The sequence below is a fragment of the Brachyhypopomus gauderio genome, chromosome 2, assembly GCF_052324685.1.
Source record: "Brachyhypopomus gauderio isolate BG-103 chromosome 2, BGAUD_0.2, whole genome shotgun sequence".
NCBI lineage: Eukaryota > Metazoa > Chordata > Actinopteri > Gymnotiformes > Hypopomidae > Brachyhypopomus > Brachyhypopomus gauderio.
In genome coordinates, this window is record NC_135212.1 from 20,681,676 (window position 1) to 20,708,047 (window position 26,372).

General features: G+C 46.5%; 2 protein-coding genes across 3 annotated transcripts in view; both read left to right on the forward strand.

Moving 5' to 3' along the window:
* The first annotated feature begins 152 nt into the window (after positions 1-152).
* On the forward strand, positions 153-12,688 carry rnpepl1 (arginyl aminopeptidase like 1). 2 transcript variants are annotated; one of them, XM_076990781.1, is made up of 11 exons: positions 153-1,546; positions 2,130-2,270; positions 2,568-2,719; positions 6,222-6,338; positions 6,813-7,048; positions 7,170-7,283; positions 7,516-7,628; positions 7,718-7,820; positions 7,938-8,162; positions 8,677-8,819; positions 10,973-12,688. In XM_076990781.1, exons 1-11 carry the CDS (start codon positions 1,085-1,087, stop codon positions 11,234-11,236), a joined length of 2,070 nt encoding a protein of 689 aa, XP_076846896.1. In that variant the 5' UTR covers positions 153-1,084; the 3' UTR covers positions 11,237-12,688. The 2 variants fall into 2 exon arrangements, with proteins under 2 accessions (XP_076846896.1, XP_076846895.1); XM_076990780.1 differs by having other exon boundaries at positions 154-1,546; positions 7,718-7,826.
* Positions 12,689-13,307: 619 nt separating this feature from the next.
* The window catches only part of dvl3b (dishevelled segment polarity protein 3b), a 21,317-nt gene continuing 8,252 nt past the window's right edge, over positions 13,308-26,372 (forward strand). The window contains exons 1-3 of the mRNA XM_076990779.1: positions 13,308-13,812; positions 24,325-24,394; positions 26,266-26,372. The exon at positions 26,266-26,372 is cut by the window's right edge and continues 18 nt beyond it. Coding sequence (XP_076846894.1) covers positions 13,652-13,812; positions 24,325-24,394; positions 26,266-26,372 — 338 coding nt within the window. The 5' untranslated portion in view covers positions 13,308-13,651. The remainder of the gene's footprint in view (positions 13,813-24,324; positions 24,395-26,265) is intronic.

The window sequence follows — 26,372 nt, forward strand, 5'->3', positions numbered from 1 at the left end:
CACAATTCTAGATTGAGAAATCTATCCCCCCACACACAATTTTTTTTTTTGGGGGGGGGGGGGGGGGGCGTGGGGCGTGAACAAGCAAACGCCCACATGCACATGTTTGGGGCGGGCCTGTCATTCCGCCCCGCCCTCTGAAAACTGAATTCCGGAAACGGACAGATTTGTGAGATCAGTGCGGAGCAACAGTGTCCTCCCTGCTATGGACGCGCCAAGGACAGGCGAAGGAAACGGACGCGCTCAAACGTTATATTGTGCAAGCAAGTTTTTTTGCACGCGACAGTGGACGTGTAAAAGGATCATCAATGATTGCATAGTTAACACAGTATCAGATTCGCTTTCCTCTTTCCTCTACGGTTACGCGTCCTGCAATATATTTCAGACGCCTATTTTTAGAGACGTTAAAAAGCCTCTTGAAGCAGTCGGATTTGCCGCAGATACACAAAATTTGGAATAATTTTTGCTGTGCCCTGACCGTTTTGATTTCGTATGCCCACAGCGGTCTCGTTGATGTCCTGCGCTTCGAGGTGCAGCCGAACCGGGACGAGCATACCTCGGATCGCCTCTGCAGCGCCCCCACACTGCTCGAAAACTTTACCCTCTCGAAGTGATTTCCTCCCCTGTTTTTACTTCCTGTTTTCTAAGGGAGTCACTTAACATTGCTCTCTTCATTTGGGCTTTACTCGTTACATCTTGTCCCTTTAGTTTCATAACGACCCGTTCGCTCGCGCGAGAGTTTGGAGCAACCGGACCGAGTCGTACACCAGACTATACTTGAAATGGAGGATGAACCGAACTCGCTCGTATTCACTGCCCCCATGGATTTTACGTAGGGATTTTTATGAGGGGGGAGCTGTTTGGGACTCGCTGACTTTTCTTTTTACTGGAATATATCGGCATCCAGTTTTATTTTTTACTCAGCAGGCCGATTCTGACCGCTCCTTTTTCTTTAAAACAATAATGTAACAACTACAGGAACTTCACCGTCTCAAATTCTACACAGGGCACTTGCCTCTGTGGCGTCGTTTTTGTTTAACTTCTTTTTTTTTTACTTTTAATTTATATATTTCTGACAATTACAATGGCCGAACTCCAGCGTCCAACGCTTTGTTGCTGTCGAAAAGTGCTGACGGTGCCCAGCAAGCCGTGTGAAGGCGGCCGGAGTTTAGGACATTGTCGGCCGGTCGACGTCGCCTCAGCGTCCAACTTCCACAGCTTCAAACTCCGGCACTTTCACCTGGACCTCAACATCAACTTCGCGGTCAGAAGGATGACGGGCTGGCAGGTTCTCGAGCTGCTGCCCACACAGCCTGGTGTCCAGTCCCTCGTTCTGGACACCCACCCGTCTTTATTAATTCATTCCATTGACTGTAAGGTTCCCGGGCCGTCCGGTGCTCCTGACATTTTCCTCTCCCTCACTTACCGAGTCGAGCCGTTTACCGACTACGGCTCCTCTCTCAATATCACTTTACCTGCTGCCGTGAGTCGGCCGCACCGGGCTTTCCGGGTCACCATCCGCTACACTACGACAGACGGCCCTGCGGTAAGGTCAAAGCGGAGACAGCTGTTTGGCTGACAACATCCTGTTAATATTTGCTATTAATAACTATACACCGAGTACGCTAAACTCTTAACACGAGTAGCCAGTGTCGTGATACGATACTATACCTATTTTTTGTAATAATAATTTCAAAGTGAGGTCCTGTAAAATGCTTTATTCCTCATTTCCTGTGTCACTTTGCACTGTCCAATTAAGAGGCCATAGTAAAATGACACTGCTAGGGTACCACACGACCCTCCCCATTCTCTCTCTCTCTCTCTCTCTCTCTCTCTCTCTACCCGTTTTTTCATCACATCTAAAGTTCATACCACCTATACTAATTTTAACATTTTAAAACGGAAATGTTAAAGTTAAGTCTTCCATCTTTACGGAATAATATGAAGAACCCTTAATTCTTTGCTCTATGTCTACAGGGTTCTGGTTCCCACGTGTGTTAAATCTTGATTTAAAAACACCATTGGTGTTGTAATTTAGTAGGAGGCCTACTATCACATACTATGACAGTTTAATATAGTAAGAACTGTCTACTACCGTGCTGTGATCATCTCCTGTCTCCCCTCCTCAGATCTGGTGGCTGGACACGGAGCTAACGTGCGGTCAGACGCAGCCGCTGGTCTTCACTCAGGGTCACTCTGTGTGCAACCGTTCCTTTTTCCCCTGCTTTGACACTCCGGCCATCAAGAGCACCTACTCGGCCACAGTCAGGGTGAGCGCACCCAGTCGTGGACCCCTTCGAGGAACTTTGATTCACGACTTTGCTTTTCCTTTTACTACAAATAATGAAACCATAAGATGAGTTTAGCTTTTAGCAATGTGTGGTTTTGATTTTGATCTGCTTTGATGGTACTGCCTCCTTTTATAGTAGCTCGTCACACTCATTCAGTTTTGTCACACTTCTCAGTGTTACACTAGCACACTGGGGAAATGTTCTTGGTTTTTAACTGTTGCGTGTGTGTGTGTGTTTGTGGTCACATTTGACTGTGTGTGTGGTATTTCCTGACAGGTTCCGGATGGAGTGACAGTGTTGATGAGTGCTTCCAGAAGTGTATACTCTAAGCAGGACCGGCTCTTCCAATTCTCCATGGAGAACCCTGTCCCTGCCTATCTGGTGGCTCTGGTGGCCGGAGACCTACAGCACGCTGACGTCGGACCCCGGTGAGTTGATGCAGAAAGGAAGACCAGAGATCTGACTTGTGTTTAAATCAAATGCAGTGTGGGCTGTAAGTAGTACAGTTTTTAGTAGGAGAGAAACAGGCAAGAAGCTTATTTTCAAAGAAATACATACTCTGCTATTGCTTGAGTTTTAAGTCCAATATCACAGAACAGAACCAAAACAGAAATATAAACTTGTTACGTTGAAGTACAGTGTAATATTACACTTTTTTTACTGTATGATATTTATTGTACATTGTAATATAATGGGAATTGTACTAATTATTGTGTGTATTGATTATAGTAAGTTCATTTAAAAAGCATAATTTTGTTTAGTCTAAGCCCAGATTTTATTTGTATTGATGTTGTTATTATTAAGATAACAGCCATAAAATATCTATTAAAGATCCATAATGTTCATGTATACAGTTTTGTTAAAAAATATTCACCCCCCTAGCAGTAAAGTGTTTTAGCAAGTTTAACATTTTTTGATCTTCTTCACAATCACATCAAATAAGGGTTTGTATAATACACAAACGCAACTTAAATCACAACAATATTTTTTCTAATATATGAACAAATGTCCTTTGACAAAAGTATTCAGCCCCTTAAAGATCACAACTCTCAAGAACAGAGGTTTCAATCAGGTGTTTTCAATTAGGCATTGAAAGAACCTGCATATGTGAACAGAACCGTAACGAGCAGCCATTAAGCAGATTTAACACTCAGCTTAACACTCAGCTCCTTCTAGACAGTTAAAAGTGTTTGTGCAAGATGGTGGAGTCCAGAGAATGGACAAAGTGTAGAGAGAAGGTAATTGCTCTTCATTAGCAAGGATATGGATATAAAAAGAGTGCAAAGACATTAAACATTTCAAGATACACAATTGGAAGTATAATTCGCTAATTAAAAGCTAAAGGCACAGTGGAAACGCTACCTGGCGTGTCAGAAAGAGGATGCTGTCAGCAAGTGCTGTCCAGTACCTGAAATGAAAAGTGGAGAAAAATCTCCGGCTGAGAGCTGAGGAACTGTGATGGGACTCGTCAGAGGGAGGTTCTCTGGTTTCGGGCCGGATGATAAGGTGTACATTACGAGATAAAGGCCTCCGTGGCAGAACTTCCAGACGCACCCCTCTGCTGACTCCAAAGCACAAACTGAATCGACTCCAGTATGCCAAAAACCATGTGGACAAACCACAAAGGTTTTGGGATACTGTTCTCAGGAGCGACGAGACCAAATTGGAACTCTTTGGGCCTATGACTCAATGATATGTCTGGAGAAGGAAGAACAAGGTGTGTACAGAAAAGAACTCCTTGCCTACTGTGAATCATGTCAGTGGGTCAGTCCTGCTCTGGGGCTGTTTCACTTCTTCAGGTACAGGGAACCTCCACCGTGTGGAAGGTACCATGAATTCTGTTAACTACCCAGAGGTCTTTGTTGGAAATGTTATGCAGTCAGTGACAGCTGAAGTTTGGACCTTCCAACAAGACAATGATCCCAAGCATACCTCCAATTCTACCAGGGCTTGGCTGCAGAAGAAAGGCTGGAAGATTCTGGAGTGTCCATCACAATCACCCGACTTAAATCCCATAGAGTCCCCGACATAAGTTCTGTCGCTTATCCATGTTGTGGAAACAAAAGCTTATAACCTGATTTTAAATTCATCGATTGGTTTTAGAAATGACTCGTATGAAAGCTAAAACCCTCCAAAATGAGATTTAATGTACGAAAATATATTTGCTTTACTGCAGAAATATTGATCATTTAATGAACACAGAAAGGTCAGATTTTGGCAAGACAAAAGTTTTTGCCCACAGAAATTAAGGTGAAAATCAAACAAATAATTCACGTCTCGTACCAATATATGCTTCATAACACTGGTGAATTACGTTGTGGTGCTATTAGAGCCATATTTAATATTTTGTGTGACTTCCACGAGCTTGACAATCATTCAATCATCGACATTGATTCATACAATTTATTGATGAAGTCATCAGGAATAGCAAAGAACGCAGTCTTACATGCCTCCCAGAGATTTGAAGAGACTGGAGATGTTTTTGACAAGACCAGGTCCGGCAGACCCCACAAAACAACTGCTCTGGAGGAATGTTTGTTGGTTAGTAAATCCAAAGCCAGTCCCTCTTCCACTGCAGCAGAGCTCCACCAGGCCTGGTCACCTCAAGTCTCCACTAGAACAGTTTGTAGGATTTTGTCTCGAAATGGCCTCCATGATCGAATCAGTGCCCAGAAGGCAGCACTAAACAAAAGGCAGGTACAAAAAACCGTGTGGCATTTGCCAAGGCCCACAGCCTCCTAAACGGATGGATGCTGGAAAAGTGGCAGAAGGTGGATTTCTCAGATGAATCTTCAGTTGAATTACACCACAGCCACCGCAAATACTGCAGGAGACCTACTGGAGCCCGTATGGATCCAAGATTCACCCAGAAAACAGTCAAGTTTGGTGGTGGAAAGATCATGGTCTGAGGTTACATTCAGTATGGGGGTGTGCGAAACATTTGCAAGGTGGAAGGCAATATCAGTAGCCTAAAATATCAAGAAGTATTAGCTCCATCTTACATTCCCAATCATAAAAGGGGTCAAATTGCAGCAGGATGGTGCTCCATCAAAGTTCCTCAAGGCGAAGATAATCAAGGTGCTCCAGGACTGGCCAGCCCAGTCACCAGACATGAACATCATTGAGCATGTTTGGGGTAGGATGAAAGAGGAAGCTTGGAAGACAAAACCAAAGAATTTTGATGAATTCTGGGAGGCATGTAAAACTGCATTCTTTGCTATTGTACGAATCATTGTCGAAACGCATGGATGCGGTCCTTCGAGCTCGTGGAACTCACACAAAATATTAAATATGGCTCTAATAGCACCACAACGTCATTCACCAGTGTTATGAAGCATATATTTGTATATGAAGTGAATTTTTTGTTTTTTACCTTACTTTCTGTGTGCGACAACTTTTGTCTTACCAAAATCTGACCTTTCAGTGTTCATTAAATGATCAATATTTCTGCAGTAAAGCAAATTTATTTTCGGAAATTAAATCTCATTTGGGAGGGTTTCAGCTTTCAGGCAGTTGCAACACGCAAGCCCAAGAATGTCTGAAGGAAGTTATTACTGTTGAAGGGAGTTGTACTAAGTAGGCCTACTAATGTTGAATGTGTCTAAGGGGTTGAAGAATTTTGTCAAAGAGGAAATCACAAAAAGCACATTTGTTGGAATATTAGCAGAAGTATTGTGTGTAATTTAAGCTTCATTAATCTATTATACAAACCCTTGTTTGATCTGATTGTGAAGAAGATAATGCATGTAAAAAAAAAAATGTTAAACTTGCTAAAACACTTTACTGCTATGGGGGTTGAATAGTTTTGAACCCAGCTCTGTGTGTGTGTGTGTGTGTGCGTGCGTTTTAATTGGTTGTATAATCAATAACTCATAATCCTCCTGTGTGTTCCTGAGTTGCCAACCAGAAGTCCTGTGTGTGCCATTGCAGGAGTCGAGTGTGGGCGGAGCCCTGCATCCTGTCCTGTGCGGTCAGTAAGCTAGGGGGCAGCGTGGAGCGCTGTCTCAACGTAGCTGAGGAGCTTTTTGGGCCCTACGTGTGGGGAAGGTCAGTGTCTGTATGACTGTGTCTGAAATGGCGTACTTCCCTCCTATACAGTACACCAAAGTGTAGTATGTCTGAATAAATAGTAAGCATTAAACAGATGGCTTACTGAATCGGGAGCCATTTTGAAGTATGTGATAGCAATACACTGTCCTATCCCATGATTCATTTGGAGCATTTAACTATGATTGTGTGACGTCATGTGACATAGGTATAATGGCAGATGTAGTATTTCCGAGATTGACTGTATACTGCCTAGTCGCCTGAATTGAATGTCTTTATTGTTATTGTAAGTTACAACAAAATTGAAAGGACATACTACTTGAGCAGAACGTCCTGCATTGAAATCTAGTGCTGCTTAAGTTTCTTAACTTAAGTTTAAGCCATTTCGTATTGAGCGCATGTCTCATTCACACAGCCCTTGGTGCTGAACATGGCTGACACTGGGGGGGGGGGGGGGGGGGCACTCTCCTGCAGGTACGACATCGTCTTCCTGCCCCCCTCCTTCCCTATTGTGGCCATGGAGAACCCGTGCCTCACGTTCATCATCTCGTCCATCCTGGAGAGTGAGGAGTTCCTGCTGATCGACGTCATCCACGAGATCGCCCACGGCTGGTTTGGCAACGCCGTCACCAACGCCACGTGGGAGGAGATGTGGCTGAGTGAGGGCCTGGCCACTTACGCCCAGAGACGCATCACTACGGAGGCGTATGGTAGGTCCACACACCAGAGCGCACGCACGCCATCCGGCCGACAGGCAAACCTGCCTACACCCTCTCCTTCTCTCCTCCCTCTTTACCGTCATCTGGCCTGTTTTTTTTTCGGTTTTCTCAGGGGAGGCCTTCACCTGCCTTGAGACTGTCTTCCGGCTGGATGCGCTGCACAGACAGATGCGGCTTTTGGGAGACAACAGCCCGGTGAGCAAGCTGCAAGCCAAGTTTGAGCCAGGTAACGCCCCCAGGAGGTCACACGCACAGCCACTCTCCTGTCCCAGAGACGTGACCTTACGCTGAAACGAGATTTGAAGAAGGTTCTTTGTTGATTTACAGAATGTGGTGCTGCAAGAACTTCTAAACTTTAAGATTTGAGCAGTTAAACCATCTGAACAATGTACGTCATCTGAATGTTTGACCTGTTGACCTTTGCCCCCGACCATATGGGTTGCCCTCCCTGTCTGCAGGTGTTAACCCCAGCAGCCTCATGAACCTGTTCACCTATGAGAAAGGTTTCTGCTTTGTCTCGTACCTCTCCCAGATATGTGGTGACATCAAGAGCTTTGACACTTTTCTCAAGGTAGGAAGGGAATTGAACTGCTTTAAACACGCGCACACACACATGCACCCGTATGAACGTACAGTTGAGAACTTCTGATCTTCCTGCAGGCCTATATCGAGCGCTTCAGGTTCAGCAGTGTGGTTGCTCAAGACCTGCTGGATTTCTTCCTGGGCTTCTTCCCTGAGCTGAAGAACGGCTGCGTAGCACAGCGTGAGGGTGCGGTGCACACACACACACACACACACATACACACTCACTCACTCTCTGTGGAAAGGCTTTAGGTGTGAGGAATGAAAGTGAAATGACCCCTCCCCGTTTGTGGCGCAGGACTGGAGTTTGAGCGCTGGCTCACAGACTGTGGTCCCCCCTTGTGCGAGCCGGACCTCTCGGCCGGCGGTGCCCTGACTGGGCCTGTCCAGCACCTCTGTGACCTCTGGGGCATGGAATCCCCCGACCCCGACGCCATTGCGACCTTTGATCTCTCTGCTTGGAGCACCTTCCAGACTGTCCTCTTCCTGGACCGACTGCTGGACCGCTCACCTCTTCCCCAAGGTAATAATAATAATAATAATAATACTTTTATTTCATCTAGCACATTTTCTAAAACCCAAAGAGCAAAGTCTCCCAGTTTTCTGTGCAGATTCTTAAATTTGCGCATTTGCACTTTACAAAATACTCGTCATACATTTGCACCTCCTACCTCTAAACATGTCCATATATCTTAGCGTGTTTATTTTTGCTTATTTTTTAGATTTATATATTACCTCTTCCTTTCCTTTTTCATTGATTTATGTGTGAATATGGTCATGAATGTTGTAACCATATGCGTGACAAATAAATGAAACTACGGTAAACACGAACAAGCATCCTCCTACAAGCAACATCAAACCCACAGGCTGCTTTGATAAGATACCTGTGTGTGGTAGTTGGTCTCTAGAATGTTCTCCCTCACTTCATTCGCTTCTGAGGTCTTTTTCATCTTGGTTCACTAAAGAAAACCGCATTTGAATGCTAATGTTTGTCAGAGACAGGGGGGATGTGAGCTGGCTAATCTTTGCCCCTGCAGGGGTGATGAGTCTCCTGTCTGGCTGCTACTCCACACTGCTGGATCAGATGAATGCGGAGGTGCAGATTCGCTGGCTACAGATGGTGGTACGGAACGCCTTCTACCCCGACCTGCACCGGGTCCGCAACTTCCTGCAGAAACATGTGAGTGAATTACAAGTCTCCTCTGTATATCGCTGAGGGGTGAGAACCTCTTGTGATCGATTCCTTCAGCACCTTCTGATGTTCATGATTCATGTGGCGACAACGTTACATGGTGACGCACGTGTCCCTTCATTTAAAGGAGGTAAACGAGTAATGTACTTTTTCAAAGACATGAAGAAACGAGCAGTGTGTCAACTCTGTCTTGAAACAGCTGGTGAGACTCACAGGCTGGAGATGAGACAATGTAATTATAGTTTCAGGGAAGTCTCTTTCAGGAAGGACAGACATGGGTGGTCTGTTTTGCTGCGTGCCCATCAGTCCTTAAACGGAGAATTATCCTACTGAAATTGTTTTTTTGTTTTTTCTTTCCTCTTTTGTTGAACGTTCTGTATGGGTCATGTCTTTGTGACTGGTACCCGCACCAACGCCCACAACGCCTGTGGGGATTCGTCATTTGTCACTTTCCCTCTAACGTATACATAATTGTTTGGGTTTGGCTGTTCACACTATGAAGTTCACCATGTATGGAAGGTTGTGTAGGGTTAGCCTAGAGATTCTCCTGAGATGAGTGCAGATTTAGTAAACCCGGGTCCCTAGTCTGAAACAGAGAAATGCCCCTTCAAACAACGTTTTCCCTCAGCTTCCATACGCAGTTGTTCAGCCTGTTGTACAGGGGTGTGTCTGACTGTCGGCACTCTCTGTACTACTGATGTATCATGACTTCCTGCAAGTGAAAGCGCTGAACAGCCGAGTGGTTTTTATTAAGACGAAGAACGGTTTGTTCCTGTCATGCCTTCGTTTGAGGTGCCATCAGAACCTCCAGTGAAACATCATAGTCATGTCTGTCTTCAGAAAAAACACCAGTGAAAATCTCTGAGAGTGCCGTGACATGACTGATTTTCTGGTTTCTGCCCTCTGTGATAGTCTCTCCTCCCACTCGGATAACAACTTTCAACAACTCTTCCATTGCTCGGACACCCGCTCTGTCTACGCTGCAGTTACCACGCAGTGGCATTATTACAGAGAAACATGTAACATTACAACCATGATCAGGGTTGGGCTACAATACGATGTCTAGATATTGTGCTACTATAGCAACATGCATGCAGTGTGGCTGGAGACTGGTACAATCAAGCCATCTAGTGTACTGTAAAAACATGAATATAATCAAAATTGCAGTGAATTCCACAAGGTTTCCAGAAAAACAGGACATTTTCAGCCCAAGGTCCTTAAGCACATGAAGCAGCTGTGTGAGCTTTGGGAACACCTCGAGAACCTTGAGAACTTCACTGCGGTACAGCACAGTTGCTCTCAACTTTGGATCTTCTTTTGATATACATTTAAGAGCAAGTAATTCCACCTCCACACACAGGTCTCACTGGTCCTTGTCCTTTAGTTGACGGGGCCCTGGTCCACCACCTGTCTTTTACTCCGTGTGTCCTTGGCGAGTAGCGTTGGGGCAGAAGGGGAGAGAGTGAAGGATGTGTTTATAGCTCGCCGTTAAGTTCAATGTTAATCACTGTTATATTTATCATCGTGCTCAGTCCTCCTACGTAAACCGCCTTGACTGAAATGCAGCGTTGCTTTTCATCAAAGGGCAGCTCCATGTTCCTGTGTGGACCGTGAGGTCATCGGTGCCCTCTGACACCGTGCCCTTATCGTCCTGAGCCCTTATCGTCCCTTCGCAACATAAAGTTCTAGCTGCTCTGCTGATTGCCTTTGCTCCACCGTCCCAGTGTGCAGGGAGTAAACCACAGAGGCATGTGGTTCTGGGCATCGTTTTACATCCTGTTCTTCCTCCCGCCCCACGGCAGAAGAGTGACGAAAGCCAGCTCCGTCTTGCAGCTCATTTTGTCCCCGACGTGTGGAATTTCTGGATGTCTCATGCTCTGCAGCTTCTAACCGTTCTACCAACAGCAAAACTGGGCGATCGCTCCGCCCGAACGCTCCCTAAAGGAACCCCGCCCGGCGTGTGTTCCAGGGCGTCTTTAACGTGGATGCTCATTTAGGCGACTTGAGAATCCGGTGGCGGTCTGTTGCTCTTTCTCCCTGTGGTTTGAGAGTGCTGTAATGAGCGGAGGGGGCGGCGTTCCGTATGTTGGTGTGTGGTGTTCTCTCACTGTTCCCTTCTCTCCTGTCTCTCGTCCCTGCAGACCTCGCGCATGTACACGGTGCCTCTGTACGAGGACCTGTGTGGAGGGGTGATGAAGTGCTTCGCCGTGGAGATTTTCTACCAGACGCAGGCCCGTTTGCATCCCAACCTGCGCAAAACCCTGCAGCAGATCCTGTTCCAAACCGGCTCCGTGAGCACCGCCCCCCTGCCGCTCCTCGACCCGCCCCCTTCCGCCCCGTCCCCGCCCACAGACCCGCCGGCCAACGGGGCCATCGCCCTGCGTGACGTCAACGTGTCTGCGTGAGAGCGCTGCTGGGGACTGTGTGCACAAGTAATAAACTGGGAAACTGGGGCTACATGAGTGGAATGTGGAGAAACTGGACACGACTTGAATTTACTGGCTGAGACTGGATGGCAGAAGTGTACGGAAGGCATGCCGTGTGTGTGTCTCCATGGATACGCGTGTTAATGCGGGTGATCTCCAAACACTGGGACTTTCTATTTAATAGTGTCTTGACTCGAGCTGCTCAGGTTTGTGGAATTAAATGGTTGTGGAGCGTGATTTTTGATTGTTTAATGCCATGAACCAAGTGTTTGTGTGTGTCTGTGGGTGTGTACGTCTGTGTGGGACAGAGTGAGCATGTGACACTAGATTGGATTTTTACATACTGTTGCAAGAAAATGTTTGTGAGCACTTTGAAAGTTTATTTCGACTTACTTGAAGAACAGAACATTTATAAAAGTAATTAATGCAGAAATATCCAGGTAATTCCAAAGGATCTGCAAGGCTATTTCTTGCAATTGTATGTGTTCTTGCACAGATATGTGCAATACATCTGGTGTGTGTGTGAGTGTGTGTACCCTTCCTATGCACATGTTTTTAATATCTTCTTATTTGCACCCTCGATTGCTCATAAAAGTGGCTGACACAATACGTTTGGAGCAGTAATGGGTTCAATATCGGACTCCATTCAGGATTGAGCTGCACATGTATCACAGTGGAAGGTTCACTCACCTGGACCTGTTCTGACAGAGTCACGAATACAACCTCCGCAGAAAGCTTACGATAATGCCTGGTGCACACTGTGAAAAATTCCTCACTCCCGTGTCTTTGAGACAGATTAAGGATTTTGATTCCCTGAAACTGGAAAGATTTTCTTAGGCGCACCATCATCTTTACAGATTTGCTGGTGCTAGTCCACCTCTCAACCCTAAACATAAAATAACTCAGGTGAGGGAGAAGTGATGTGAGGATGATGTTACTGGTGCCTATGATAGCTTTTAACACTCTGGGACTCTTTAAATCCAGCACCCCAAAACAAAGAGCCTGCTCCCGCCCCCGTGAGTGCGTGTTCGAGAAATTTCTCCTGCAGGCTTCCTGAGTGTTATAAACTTTTTTTTTTTTTAGGAAGGGGGGGGGGTGTGATAGTAATAATATAAAAATTCCTACTAAAAGTGTTATTAATTGGGTTATTAATTGATTTTTAAAAGACATGGAGATGCACCTATTTGTCATGGTGTGGTTATTCCTTTTTCTTCCACATTTTGTATTTTTTATTAGTACGATCTAATCCCCTGTAATATTACTAAAGGAGAGAAGTACAGAATAGATATTTTTAAGGTAGTGGATGGGGTGTCACGGGTGGCCTTAAAGGCAGGTGGGTGGGTTCATCGCAATCATCGGTGGCCTTAATGAGCACAGTGAAAGACAAGATTGTTTGTTTTTGTTTGACCGAATAAATGGCATCAAAATCTTTTTTGTATTCGGACTTGTTTGTTCATTACAGATCTCTCAACTTGCAGACTGTTTATGTGGAGGTTTGTGTTTGTGTGTAAAATTTTACTAAATGGTGCTCTGAATGTAAAACAACAATATTCCCTAAACTAGCATCATAACATCTTACAGAGGCCTAAATTCGGTTAGATAATCTTTTCCAAGTTTTGTCCACTTGATGGCGCACACGTTCAGTTCTTAATACATGCGGAGCGCTCACTCCAACACAGAGATTGTTAGGTGAGCGAGTTTACTATAAATCGTACATGCAATAATGTATAGTGTATAGTCGAGACATATACTGTTTATTTGAGGCCGAAAAAGATTTCAGAGAGAAAATATTAATATGAACAATTAATAATCAATGAATAAAATTACCTCGGGTTAGCTTAGAGCTCTACCTACAGTAATACATTATTATGCTGAATGACAAATAGCCTAATGAATGCATATAATACAAGTCTATTCTACTTAGTGAAATGTCCTTTGTAATCCAGATTTTAAAAAGTGAATCTTATTAGGCCTGTGTTTAGTAATGCAGACAGTTTTCATAATTCGACCTGTAGAGGGAGTCCCATAGAAAATCGATAGGAGGGGCTACGTCGGTCGACAGCTGTTCCAGGGAAGGGAAAAGCAGCAATATTCATGTGGAGTCCAGTTTGGGTCGATCCATGTTACTTTAGTCTCTCCATTCTGGACATACGACTGGCAATACTAACAAAACACAAGGTACCCGAGCGCGCGGGCTCTTCTGCTTTAGACGCGGTCACGGTTGGCGGCTAGTGGCGCGTGCCCAGCCTGGTCTCGAGCGCGCTCGAGCGAGCGGGTGTCAGCCTGTGTGGAGGGAGCGAGATCCGCGCAGTCGGAGCACCAGCGGAGCGAGAGAGGCTGGTGGAGCGGCTCGGGGCTGGATGTTCTCGGCCTTACCCTCCCCAGCGGCCCGCCATGGGGGAGACCAAAATTATTTACCACCTCGACGACCAAGAGACTCCTTACCTGGTCAAACTACCCATCCCCGCAGAAAGGGTTACTCTCGCCGACTTCAAAAATGTCCTCAATAAGCCCAACTATAAATTTTTCTTCAAATCAATGGACGATGATTTCGGGTAAGGCGGCGCATTCTCGGATAAAACTGTGTTGTTTTGCATATTTTACTTCGAGTGTGAAATTCATTACTTTAAAATATAAACCATGGTTATGCGTACAGGTTATTTTGTCGGTGCTCTTTAGTTGGACCAGGTTACAGCTGTTCTTCCCTAAATCCCGTGTCTATTCCAGGATAATCCCTGCTGTTCAGGTGGACATCGCGGTCAATTACAGAAGATATTGTATATGTTCTGTATCTTTAGATTAACCACCTGGCACTAATCCACACTATCTTTCAAACACTAATAGCGTCCATTTTGTAAATGGAGGGCACCTATATATGGTTATTGGGAGTGGGAACGGTTTGCATTTGCAAGTCTTCAGGGTTCTCGTTTTACGGCAGGACGTGTAATTAATGGCATCAGAAGGACCTGCCCTCGTTTTGTGTCTCGGAGGAGGTGTGTAGGACTCCTCAGGTCAAACAACCTTCTGTTTTAGAGAAGCCAGGAAGAAAAGGGCCCTGACGGTTAACAAGTGAGGAAAGAGCCAAGCTTGGCACTTGCTGTGTAGGGTAAAGTGTTAGAGGGAACAGAGACTGTTGGACACAACGACTGTCTAAAATCATGTAGCTGTCTCATCTCATGGTGCGACTGGAAGACACCATCTAATCACACATCTTTTGACGTTTCCTATCTATGACATTTCCTCTCTAGACTATTCTTTCAAAGAAGGAGGTGTAATTGATACTGTTTTGTATATTTTGGAAACTTTGGGAACAGTCAAGTAAGACATGCTGCTGTTGCAGATTAAATCTGTTCAGATGGTCGAAATGTCTTTTGTTCTCTGGCTCATAAAGGCGGAGAACCGTCACGCTGGCCGCACGCCTGTAGGTCTCATCAAGGCAACAGATATCCGAACCGCTCACTCTGCTTTATTACAGACACGCTATAGATAATATATTACACAAGCAAGTTAACTAGCTGTTGCAGTCCTGAGAGCACCTGATTACCTCCGGTATACAAGACTGCACTCTGGGCAGGTTTTGAAAAAGTAGGCTTGTCACCACACAGTCTACTCGAAACAGTAACACCCCCCTGCGAGGTTTAAATCCATACAAGTTTTTTTGTTTGCTATTCTTGGCATGTCAAGGATTTCTCGTATACATTTGCCTTATCTTACAACCTGGCACATACACACATAGCCACACACACACACACACACACACACACACACACACAAGGGCATGCGCGCAGCCATCTAAACAAGAGCACAGCTGTCCACCATGCTTGTTTGTATCTGTCTTGTCCAGACCAGCTCGTGCAGGTGAACAGCAGGGCATTGTTCTATACCCATGGCATAATCTACATTCTGTCCAGCTCACACAACAAACAAAGCCTGGAAGATATATATGTAATTATGTATATATTTTTGAGAGAAGTCAGGCTGTTTCTGAGTAAGGAAACAAACCAGCTAGAAGCATTATTCTCATCTGAAATAAATATTAGCTGAACTACTGGGTTTAAGAGGGCTTTTAAAATCTGCTTTAGATATATATAACATGACCCCCCCCCTCCTTTCACATGCACAGTATGAAGGCATAAAATCAATTATCCAGATAGCAAAATGTTTACCATCGTCTGTAATTGTATCATTATCCTTATTTAGCTAAACAGCTTTTCACAGAAACATCACACCATCACATAATGTTCTGTGATGTATTTATAGCATATATTGAGAAGGTCAAACACAGGTTAGTACTGGAGTGTGTCTCTGTGTCTCTGTAGTGGTGTCTTAGTTTTCACTACGTTGGACATGTTTACATTTACATTCATGGTATTTAGCAGGCACTGTTCTCTGTTGAGCGACTTTCAAAAGTGCTTTGTCGTGAGCTGATGCACTGATTTACACTTTAAGTATTTACCAGCTGACTTATGCTCTGCAGACTGTGGTCACTGCTTTGACAAGGTTGTGACCACTGTGCTGTGGTCAGCACAGTTGCTGCTGGAATGCCCGTGTGACTGGCAGCAAAATCTAAGTCGATGTGCAAAATCAAGTTGACTAATGGTTGGGGGGTGTTTTGAATGCCACAATTGGCCCCTCCCTACCTGCTTTACACAGGGATTGTGTGGTTAGCATGCACTAGGCTGAACTTAAGGTATTTCTGAGTTGACAAAGGGTTAATCTACTCTAAACCAGTTAACCAACAGACAGCAATCGATCCGTCTTTGTGGTATTTGTGAGGCCTATGGCTGCTTTGCTAACTGACATGAAAAAGGCTTTTCATGACGAAGCACATGCAAGTGCTTCAAAAAAGAAAAGACTCAATGATACCATGACAACTCGAACTGAAGCATTTGCTTTTAAAAATGGTTCAAGGTTTTAGAAATTTGCGTCCTTTTTGAGTCACGTGAATTCACTTAATATTCACATAATAGTGAGTCTAGTCTTATGGCGAAACAGGTGTTTGAGCTGTGAATTTGTTACCATGCCTTCACAAATAACACGGTAACATGACCCTGAGATAAGACTGTTTTTCTCCTTCACCGAGTTTGACTACCTCAGACCCTCAAACTCCCCCCCCCACTACCTGTCTAACCTTTATATTTTAGGTATTTATGACAACAAAGGCCACAGTAAACCTTTATCCTCTTGAACCTGACTCACATGACTTCCCACCCTTTAGGTTTCCCTTAATCCCTTTACACTCTGTTTTTCCATCTTTTCTGTCCTTCTGATGATTTACATTCTGGAAATCTGTCCAGACTGACTGCAGCTGCATGTAGCAGAGTATAACATTGCTGTGTGCTCCTATCGCTAATATGGGATCTAAGTCATGTTTCAAACAACTTTAAATCTAAATAGCGTAAATGAAAAAAACATATATTTGTGTAGTGCTTTTGTAATTGTTTGATAAATAAGTGAATGGATTTTTGGTTGAGAATTCAGGAACTGGTGGATCGTTGTTTGTTTCTAAACATAGCTAAACCGATCATGTTTTATATCAGCCAATCAAATTTTAGCGCTAAGGCTGCACAATTCTAACTGGCCATCAGACTGTAGCACATGTAAACTTTATTAAAATACTCAAGAACTAGCTACATATGTGATGGACGAGCCTATTTAACATGCAACAGAAAAATTCTTGAGATTTATTTTGGGTGCTCATTGGCTAAGTGTGTTATTTTGTGGCCCTTCACAGTATCATATCGCAGAGGCCAGTACTGTAAAAACATTTAACAAATGATTTATTGTGTGGCTCTAGTGGTTCCCTCAGCTACTGCCAGGAAAGGGCCCAGCTGCAGATGCACACGCGTGTGATGAGTAAGACGAGGTTCACGTGTGATGGGTGGCCCGTGTGAGGGATAATCGATGAGCCCCCCCTCCTCGAGCCCTAATCAGTTAGGAGAGGTGTAGTGACTCAGCCTCGTCTGGTCATTGTTTCTCTAGCGCCCGTTAGACTCCCAGTCCCCAAGGCACGCAGAAATGCAGAAATTGGTGTTTTCCCTTCATTTAACACGCCCGAAGCAAATCTTACACTAATTAACATGCATGCGGGAACCGGGGAGGGTGTGTAGCACTGAACTGGGTGAAGTTGACACCCCTGCAGTTTAGCCGTTCAGTTTCTCCTCTTTGATTTTTTTGGTCGTTATCTTCTCTTTTTGTGGTCTCGTGTCTGTTTCTGCACCCAGTGTTCCAGTCGAGGGAGAGCACAGTCCTCTGAGTGCCGATTCACCTGGGGCAGGGGGGTCTTCCGTGCTAATTTAACTGGATAAAATTCTAACTTCCTGTTCAAATGAATGCCCTCACACAAGGACACTTCCTTTCCAAGTTTTCATTCTGTTCAAAATGAGATTTCTCCAGCTCACAGGCCTTTTGGTTGTCTAGCTGACTGGGTGTGTAACAACACTCTCCTGCATGTTGAGCAGATGTTCTATACTAGCCCGGCATATATTGGCATATTTTTGACTGGTAGCCAGACATCAGTTGTCATTATGGACAAACCTGATATCAATAAAAGTGTGTTTCTACAGCCAGCTCACACCAATCCAGACTGTGCTGATAACACCTTCACACTGGGAACGGGTTGGGGCTCTCTTGCCACGAGAACCCAGTTTGCATGCGCACATGACCATCAATTGAGTGTATAGCCAGACAGGTACGTGCTCTCATAACACTGTTCCACTCCCATCCTGACATGCTGAATCGGACCTGGCGAAGATGTCGGGCACACACTGCCCCCACACACTGCCCCCCCCCCCCCCCTCCCAAAAGTCAGTTTGAAACCTGCCTGCACTCCTCATGTTTGTTTGGTGGTTAGAATGTATTTATTACTATGTTATCACTGTGGGAGCATTATGCAGGCTTAGCTGGTGGTGGAAGGTTTCAGGACAGCTGTCTGGAGTCCTGGTCATGGTGTGGATGGTAACGCCCCCCCCCCCCCCCCCCCCCCCCCCCAACCCTGCTAACACCCCCACCCTGGACTGATTCATAGCAGCTGCACGGACAGTGTGGTCATTAACATTATGATTATCATTGCAATGCATACACACATGCACACACACACACACACTCAGCTAAAACAGATGGAGGGACCCATTACCACTGTGGCCAGCTCCAGTTGACAACAGTATTGAAAATGAGAGAGAATTTTAATGTCTTTTTTTAAAAAGGAAACATTAAATGACTCAACAGGCGTGTAGATGCTTTAGTAATTGCACTCAGATATCCAGAGCAAAATGCAATTATGAAATGATGAAAAATTGTAGTTATTTTCCTTTGTACTGCAGTTATATTAAAAGCACATTATAAGATAAAGATCGGCATGTGTTACTTATGACTAAATATGTATGCTAGTTGGATTATGTATATACTGTGTTTCCTGAAATCACCCACAAAAGCCTTTCAATGTGCCTGTGATAATGTAGATGTGCCCAAAATGTAGACTGGGGTGTGTTCAACACAGCTGTCCAGTGCGGTTAACATCTTACATTGCCTTGTAGTCAAATAAGTCTTTCTCCCACCTCTGGGAGTGTCCGCCTTGTGAATGAGAGCGCTTTACTTAAAGTGGACATGGAAGAACAGACAAACCTTCACACCAGTCAGCGGTACCAGTTTGTCATCTGGGAATCCAATAGTTCCAGTTTTGCTCAGTCACGGCCACGGTTCACTCCCACGTTCCAGTCATAAATATTGATCGTAATTGTGCTTCTGGATATCGACTGCAGAGCTGATCCGATTGATATCTCTCTCCATCTCTCCATCTCTCTCCTTCCCTCCATCTCTCTCCTTCCCTTCATCTCTCTCCTTCCCTCCATCTCTCTCCATCTCTTTCATGTTTGTCACTCTGGGCTGCTGTGCTTTTTTCCAGCAGAAAAAGTAGAGCTAAAGGACTGGTGATTCAGACAACATCCTCTCCCATCCTATCTTGCTCTCTGTCTCTCTCTTCACTCTCTCTTTCTCTCTCTCTCTCTCTCTCTCTCTCTCTCTCTCTCTCTCTCTCTCTCTCTCTCTCTCTCTCTCTTTTCCTCTGACACACATGCATAGTCAGAGCAAACCACATTTGCTTACTACAAGTTTGCACTGGATATCATGAACATATCATTGGGGCTGGAATTTTCAGTGTGTCTAAAAAAGAGAGAGAAAGTGAGTGTGTGTGTGCGCGTGTGTGTGTGTGTGTGTGTGTGTGTGTACGCGCGTGTGTTTGTTTGAGTGGTCAATCTGGTACAAGCTGGCCAGACAAGTAGAGATTTCTCTTCACTTCTGGGCTGCCTCTGTCTCTCTGTCTCTCCGTCTCTCTGGCTGAGTTAATGTTTCTTTAAAGGAGACTGACCTACTTTCCCTGTTTTATTTTCCTGTCTTGTTCTGTCCCTTGTGGGACTCTGAAAGAGCAACTTTGTGTGAATTAGGGAATATTTGCATATTGTATGTGTGTGCACTTCACTGAGTATTGGCATTGTGTGTTTGTGTGTGTGTGTGTGTGTGTGTGTTTGTTGGTTCTCGGTGGATCCTTAATCCGTGGATGGCTCATTGTCTTTCACTTGCCTTGTTTTTGGCCTGTGCGTCTCTCCAGACAGCAGGAAAAGAACGCTGTGTCAGAGCACTAGAGTGTGATCACTCCCCTCCCGTTCTCATTCTGCCCCGCCCCCTCGCCCCCATGTCCTCCACCCTCTCTTTCTCATTCTGCCCCATCAGGCGATTGCCCCGCCCCCTCGCCCCCATGTCCTCCACCCTCTCTTTCTGTGGGAGTTCAGGGTTCCTATTTGACTGCTGTTTTCTGGAGTAAATCTAATCATGCCAGGCTATGGAGAGAGAGGGCCTCTTTATTAGCGGTCAGGTCTGCTTACAAATCAATGGGCCTGTCGACACACGCGTGCTGGCCGGATATACTGCCCCAGTTCCACTGGGCCAGCACTGCCAGGTGTGCGCTGTGCATCAGTGTGTGTGTGTGTGTGTGTGTGTGTTTAATGTGTTGATGGCCATGTTGAATGCGTAGAAAAACATACACACATTTAATACAAACGAGTCATGAAATGCTTTCAGGGATGCTTGGAGAGTTTTAGACCTGAACAATAAGATTCAGGACACTCAGCTTCAGACGGGCCTCTTTGTGTCAGCTGAGGAAGCCATTGGTTCTGATGACATTGTAGTGCTTTTACACTATTGAATTCAGTATGTCAGTAGTGCCAAAATAACAGAAGTCCAATTTTAGGGTGGTAATCATCATCATGTGTAATTGGTTGGGTTGCAACTAGCATGGATCCATTAGAGGTTCAGAATAGTTTTCTTTTTTTTCTGCACAGACATCAGATTCAGTGAGACTGAAAACCTTCAGGAAGAGAGGCAGGATGGCAGTAGGGGGCAGTAGAGAGCCCTTGAGGATGACACCCCCCCCCCCCCCCCCCCACGTCACTGGGTGCTAGAACTGTGCAAATCCCCGTAGACACTGCCAGATCCTTCGAAAGGCCAGACTCTGGTGTGCATGCTGTGGGCATCATGCTGTGGGCAGAACAATATTTGCTTATATGTGCAATATGTGTACAATATGCTTTTGTTTAAATATTCTGTCATGTACCTTAGGCATTCTTACATATCCACACACATACACACACACACACACACACACACACACATGCACGCACTCACTGAATTCAGGTACACACCGTACTGCACAAACTGGGAGATGTTACACACAGAGCACTACACAGTCAAACACATGCACAATCACTGATAACACGAGGTGTGTTACATGGCCTAAAAACGTCCCCTGGTTCACACAACGTGTTCTTGTGCAAGAGCAGAAATCAGCAGGAGTTGTAAAACACAACGGAGCTTTGGCCTTTGCAGCCCACACCTTCAGTAAGTGAACCGTGGCTCACGGGAGTGACCGTGGAAGTGTTTGAGGGGCGAGGAACTCCAAGAACTCTGGTCCAGAGTTCAGACGCTTCCCGCCCTGCTCTGGCTCGCCAGATCCCCTCACGCTGAAGATCCCAGAGTGGGCTGTACGTGAGGAGGAAGGAGTTAGGGAGAAGGTGGGGTACGCGTCCTCCTCACCAGGGAGGTTAGCGGTGGTCTCAGCTGGGTGGGAAGGTTACAGGGATGGTCTCTCTCCTGAACGCCTTTGCTTCACTGTATTCAGTAGCCAATGGAGCCCCAGGAGCCTTTCGCTGGTGTAATATACCTGAGCAATTTTATGGAGACTTTGATAATCACTTGACAAATGGATTACCTACAGAACCAACACAAATGCACAGAGGGAAACGGCGATCTGCTGGCCTGGCACTGGGAACCATCGGACCAGCTGTAAACACATTCCACGGAAACGGTGCGGTGTGGTGTGGTGTCGTGCGCCCAGGAAGCCTCTCCCAGTCCTGACATGAGACGCGTGGCCCGCTGGCCAGCCACAAACCCACAGGATGGTACGCAGAGCGTCCTGTCTGTGTCCTGAAATGGTGTCCTGACTGTAAGTTCACATCCATGCAGCCCAACATGCCCAAGCCCGTGCTGAACGGGGTTCGGGGATCAGGGTCGGGGGCGAGCTACGCAGCTACACCCCGGGACATGGGGGAGTTACGAGCTATGATCGCAGGTCTGGCAGCATGTGCTTCAACTCTCGGATGACCCGCGTGCACCTCCTGAAACGCTGGGCGCTGTCCCGCTGGGCGCTGTCCCGCTGGGTGCTGTCCCGCTGGGTGCTGTCCCGCTGGGCGCTGTCCCGCTGGGCGCTGTCCCGCTGGTCTGCGTGGTTGAGTGCCAGTCTCATTTCGAGATGCCCAGCATGCTTGTGCCAGCAACTCTGTCAGAGGCAGAAATAACGGCCGGGTGCACCAGCTCACGTGGGGTTAAGGGGGGTGTAACAGTGTGGAGTTGCGTCTGAGAGACTGAGAGGTGTGTGTGTCTGTGTCTGTGTGTGTGTGTGTGTGTGTGTGTGTGTGTGTGCGTGTGTGTGTGTTTCAGAGACAGCAAGATGGCTTTGCTCTGTGCCTCTGACACACTCCGTGAATCAGCCGTGAATCAGGAAAACGCAATCATCGCTGAAGCGTGTATAATTGAATACGCCCTTTTGACACTGACAGAGACTGTGTGTGTGTGTGTGTGTGTGTGTGTGTGTGTGTGTGTGTGTGTGTGTGTGTGTGTGTGTGTGTGTGTGAGGGTGTGAGGGAACGCAAAATTATATGTGCCATTGAATCCTTGAATCAATTGAACTAAGTGAATATAAGCCCTTCTGTTACCTTCAGTTAACAATGCCGCAATCTGATCTGAAAGCAGAAAGAGCTCCCAGCAGGCCTTGCTGCGTGTAGCCACAGAGAGCGCAGGACTGATGATTGGTGGCCATTCAAGACCAGGAGCCCATAACAGATATAATATTAATAAGGTGTAGCAGAGGTGGGGTTGTAGGAAGAGCCAGGGTGGAGGGGATGGTTCTGTAGTACCTCTGATAAAACCACACCCTGGGGTTCCTTCCCCCTCTGGCGCAGGAACGCCCCGCTTTATGCCAGGTTTGTGTTTTGAGTGTTGCTATGGATACAGGAGGTAAAATCCATCCCTCGGCCCCAATATCTGGCTGTTCATTATCTCTCAGCGGGGGGAGAGGATGGCAGACTCATCACTTTCCTGTCTGTGCACCTGAATTCACATGCACGACCGTGGAGACGCCCCGTGCACCTGAGCAGGTGTCCAGCACACACACACACACACACACACACACACACACACACACACACACACACACACAAGCACCACAATCCAGCACTTTGCTCTCATGTTATTGCCTCCACGGTGAGACAGGCGTGGCCCAAGGCAGAGAGAGGGAAGGCGAGGTGGTCATCACACACGCTCGGCGGTCATCACACACGCTCGGCGGTCATCACACACGCTCGTCTGTCATCACACACGCTCGTCTGTCATCACACACGCTCGGCGGTCATCACACATGCTCGGCGGTCATCACACACGCTTGTCTGTCTCACACACGCTCGTCTGTCATCACACACGCTCGTCTGTCATCACACACGCTCGGCGGTCATCACACACGCTCGGCGGTCATCACACACGCTCGTCTGTCATCACACACGCTCGGCGGTCATCACACACGCTCGGCGGTCATCACACACGCTCGTCTGTCATCACACACGCTCGTCTGTCATCACACACGCTCGGCGGTCATCACACGCTTGTCTGTCATCACACACGCTCGTCTGTCATCACACACGCTCGTCTGTCATCACACACGCTCGTCTGTCATCACACACGCTCGGCGGTCATCACACACGCTCGTCTGTCATCACACACGCTCGTCTGTCATCACACACGCTCGTCTGTCATCACACACGCTCGTCTGTCATCACACACGCTCGTCTGTCTGGCCCCTACAGGGACCCATCAGCAGGTCTCACACATGCACGCGGGCTCGTGCGAGGATACAGGGAGTGTGGCTGTGATTAAAGATGGCTGCGTTTTGATTTATAAGGCATGGAAGCTTCAGCCATCGTTAAGTACATTTCTGGTATTAATATATCATGCGTCTCTGCGCTCCGAGCCTAACGTCTTTTACACGCCAGCTGTCTTTCACTTCTCCTTGACAATGGTTCCTATGACAACAGAGGTCGGTCAGGGTCAGCACCTTTTCAGGGAGCAGCTGGGGAGACGGGTGGGGCCGGGGGGGCCGGGTGCAATGAATTTTGTTTAACCTGTATGTGTGTGTGTGCGTGTGTGTGTGCATTAAACAGACGTGTTAGGATATGACATCAGTGTCACATGGAGTCGTAGAGTTGACTAGGCTCTAATAAAAGTAATTGGGTTAGCTCTCCACTTGATTCAAAGCAGATTGAAGAGGAAGTCATTTTCAACTTAGTGCTGAAACATTTTTCTCCTGTACAGTATAATGTACTTTTTACGGATAGAAAAACTTTAGATTGTTAAAATGTGTCAAAAATGCTTACTTATGAGTTGATGTTACAGTATTTAAATAGTCTATCCTGTCTGTTGTTTCTCTCCTGCTCTCTCTCTCTCTCTCTCCTTCTCTGATTTTGCAGGGTTGTGAAGGAAGAGATATCAGACGATAACGCCAAATTGCCATGTTTCAATGGCCGTGTAGTGTCATGGGTGAGTGAGGGTCCATACGCGATACCATCAGCCTACACACACACACACACACGTGACTTACAGCCTCCTGTAACATTGGGGCTGAGCAGAGGGTTATTACACTTGTACTTATTTCATGCTCCATTCCTACCACCCATTGGGCTGTTGGAAACATAAACGTCACGGGTCTCGTATATACAGACATGTAACTTCACTGGGCTGTGGGCCACGCCAACGCTCCGTCACACGCAGCTCAGATGTGAAGACAGATCTGATGTCGGAGTGTAATTGAGTTCAGGACGGGCGGTGGGCACTGCGCTGTGGACTCCTGGGAGGCATGCTGGGACGCATGTCCACCCAGTGTTCACCAATTAGGAAACAGCTGCTCCTCACGACAGACCTACTGTTAGCTCACAGGACATGCGAGGATGGACACACACAGCAGCTGGGATGTGTGTGTGTGTGTGTGTGTGTGTGTGTGTGTGTGTGTGTGTGTGTGTGTGTGTGTGTGTGTGTGTGTGTGTGTGTGAAGGGGGCAGCCTGGCTAACTGGCTATGTAATCAGAATTTGTGTTCTGTTTCTGTTTGACCTTCTGCTATTTATTGCACATGTGGGAGCAGAGGTCCTGATATGTTTGTATGTGTGTGTGTGTGTGTGTGTCTGTGTGTGTGAGAGAGAGAGAGTTTGAGAGAGAGAGAGAGAGACTGTTGAGCCAATCTTGGAGCATTTATTGCTCATATCTGAGGCCATGTCGTGTCCTGTAATGGAGAGGCCACAGTGGAGCTCTGAAGATGAACCAGGTCCTCTCGTGTTTCAGTCTCTCAATTACACACACACACTCATCATTGACTCATACTTGCATATATATATAGTTGAATTGCATTTCTCTTCAAATTATACTCACTGAATTTGTATGTTGTTGTAAAGACACATTCAACATGTCTCTCACAATCTTTCTACCTTTAAGCCCCCTCAGACGGTAGGTGTGCAGACACACAGATGTTGTCCACAAATTCCATACGCTTATGTTTTCTACACAGGAGTATACACCCACTCCCCTCTCTCTCTCTCTCTCTCTCTCTCTCTCTCTCTCTCTCTGTGTAAACTCTCTGATGCCCTGTTCCAAACACACATGACTTTCTCTTTTTCGCCAAGACACACACAGGAAGAATGCACTCATTCAGGCGAGAACACACAGGGCCTGCGTTGCCAGATCCCTCCCCATACCTCTTCTTAATCCTCATTCCATGGTGAGACAGAAGGTGTGCTCTTTATCGCCGCTTACTCCCTGCTGACTTGCCGTGAGCTCTTCCAGAGGGCTGGGCGGTGGAGGCCGGCGCCTGGGGTTGGGGAAATATGTGCGTCCTCCCACTTTGCCTTCATACCGGACGCTTTCCCATGTGGCTCGGGGCCTGTGGAAGCCTTTAGTAAGGGTGGGGCTTGGCACCGCATCGCTTCACCGACCCCTCCGCCGTGGCACCTTCGGCCAATGGGACGCTTGGCGCCCTCTAGTGGCCGATTCGCCTCCGAAATCCCTGCCCAGGCTGGGGAAACGTAACTGTGCACCCGGCGAGAGCAGCCTGTGAAGGTGCTGGTGTGGGTTCTTCAGCATCCGTAACACTAGAGGGGAACGCTGGGCCCTCACGCGTCCGCCTGCTAATCAGATTAGCTATCACCCGAGACATTTATTATTTACTTCTTTACTTAAATCGCTTTCCATGCTTCTTTGTGTGTGTGTGTGTGTGTGTGTGTGTGTGTGTGTGTGTGTGTGTGTGTGTTTAAAGGAAAAATTGAAAAACATAGCTTTGCATCATTCTCTTTGTCTTTCCTTTGTTAAAGTTGCTGTCTGTCCCTGTCTGTCTCTCTCTCTCTGTCTGTCTCCCTCTCCCCAGCTGGTGTCAGCGGATGGCTCTCATGGTTCAGATGGAGGTTCAGCATGTGCAGACAGCCAGGCTGAACTGCCTCCCCCGCTGGAGAGGACAGGGGGCATCGGAGACTC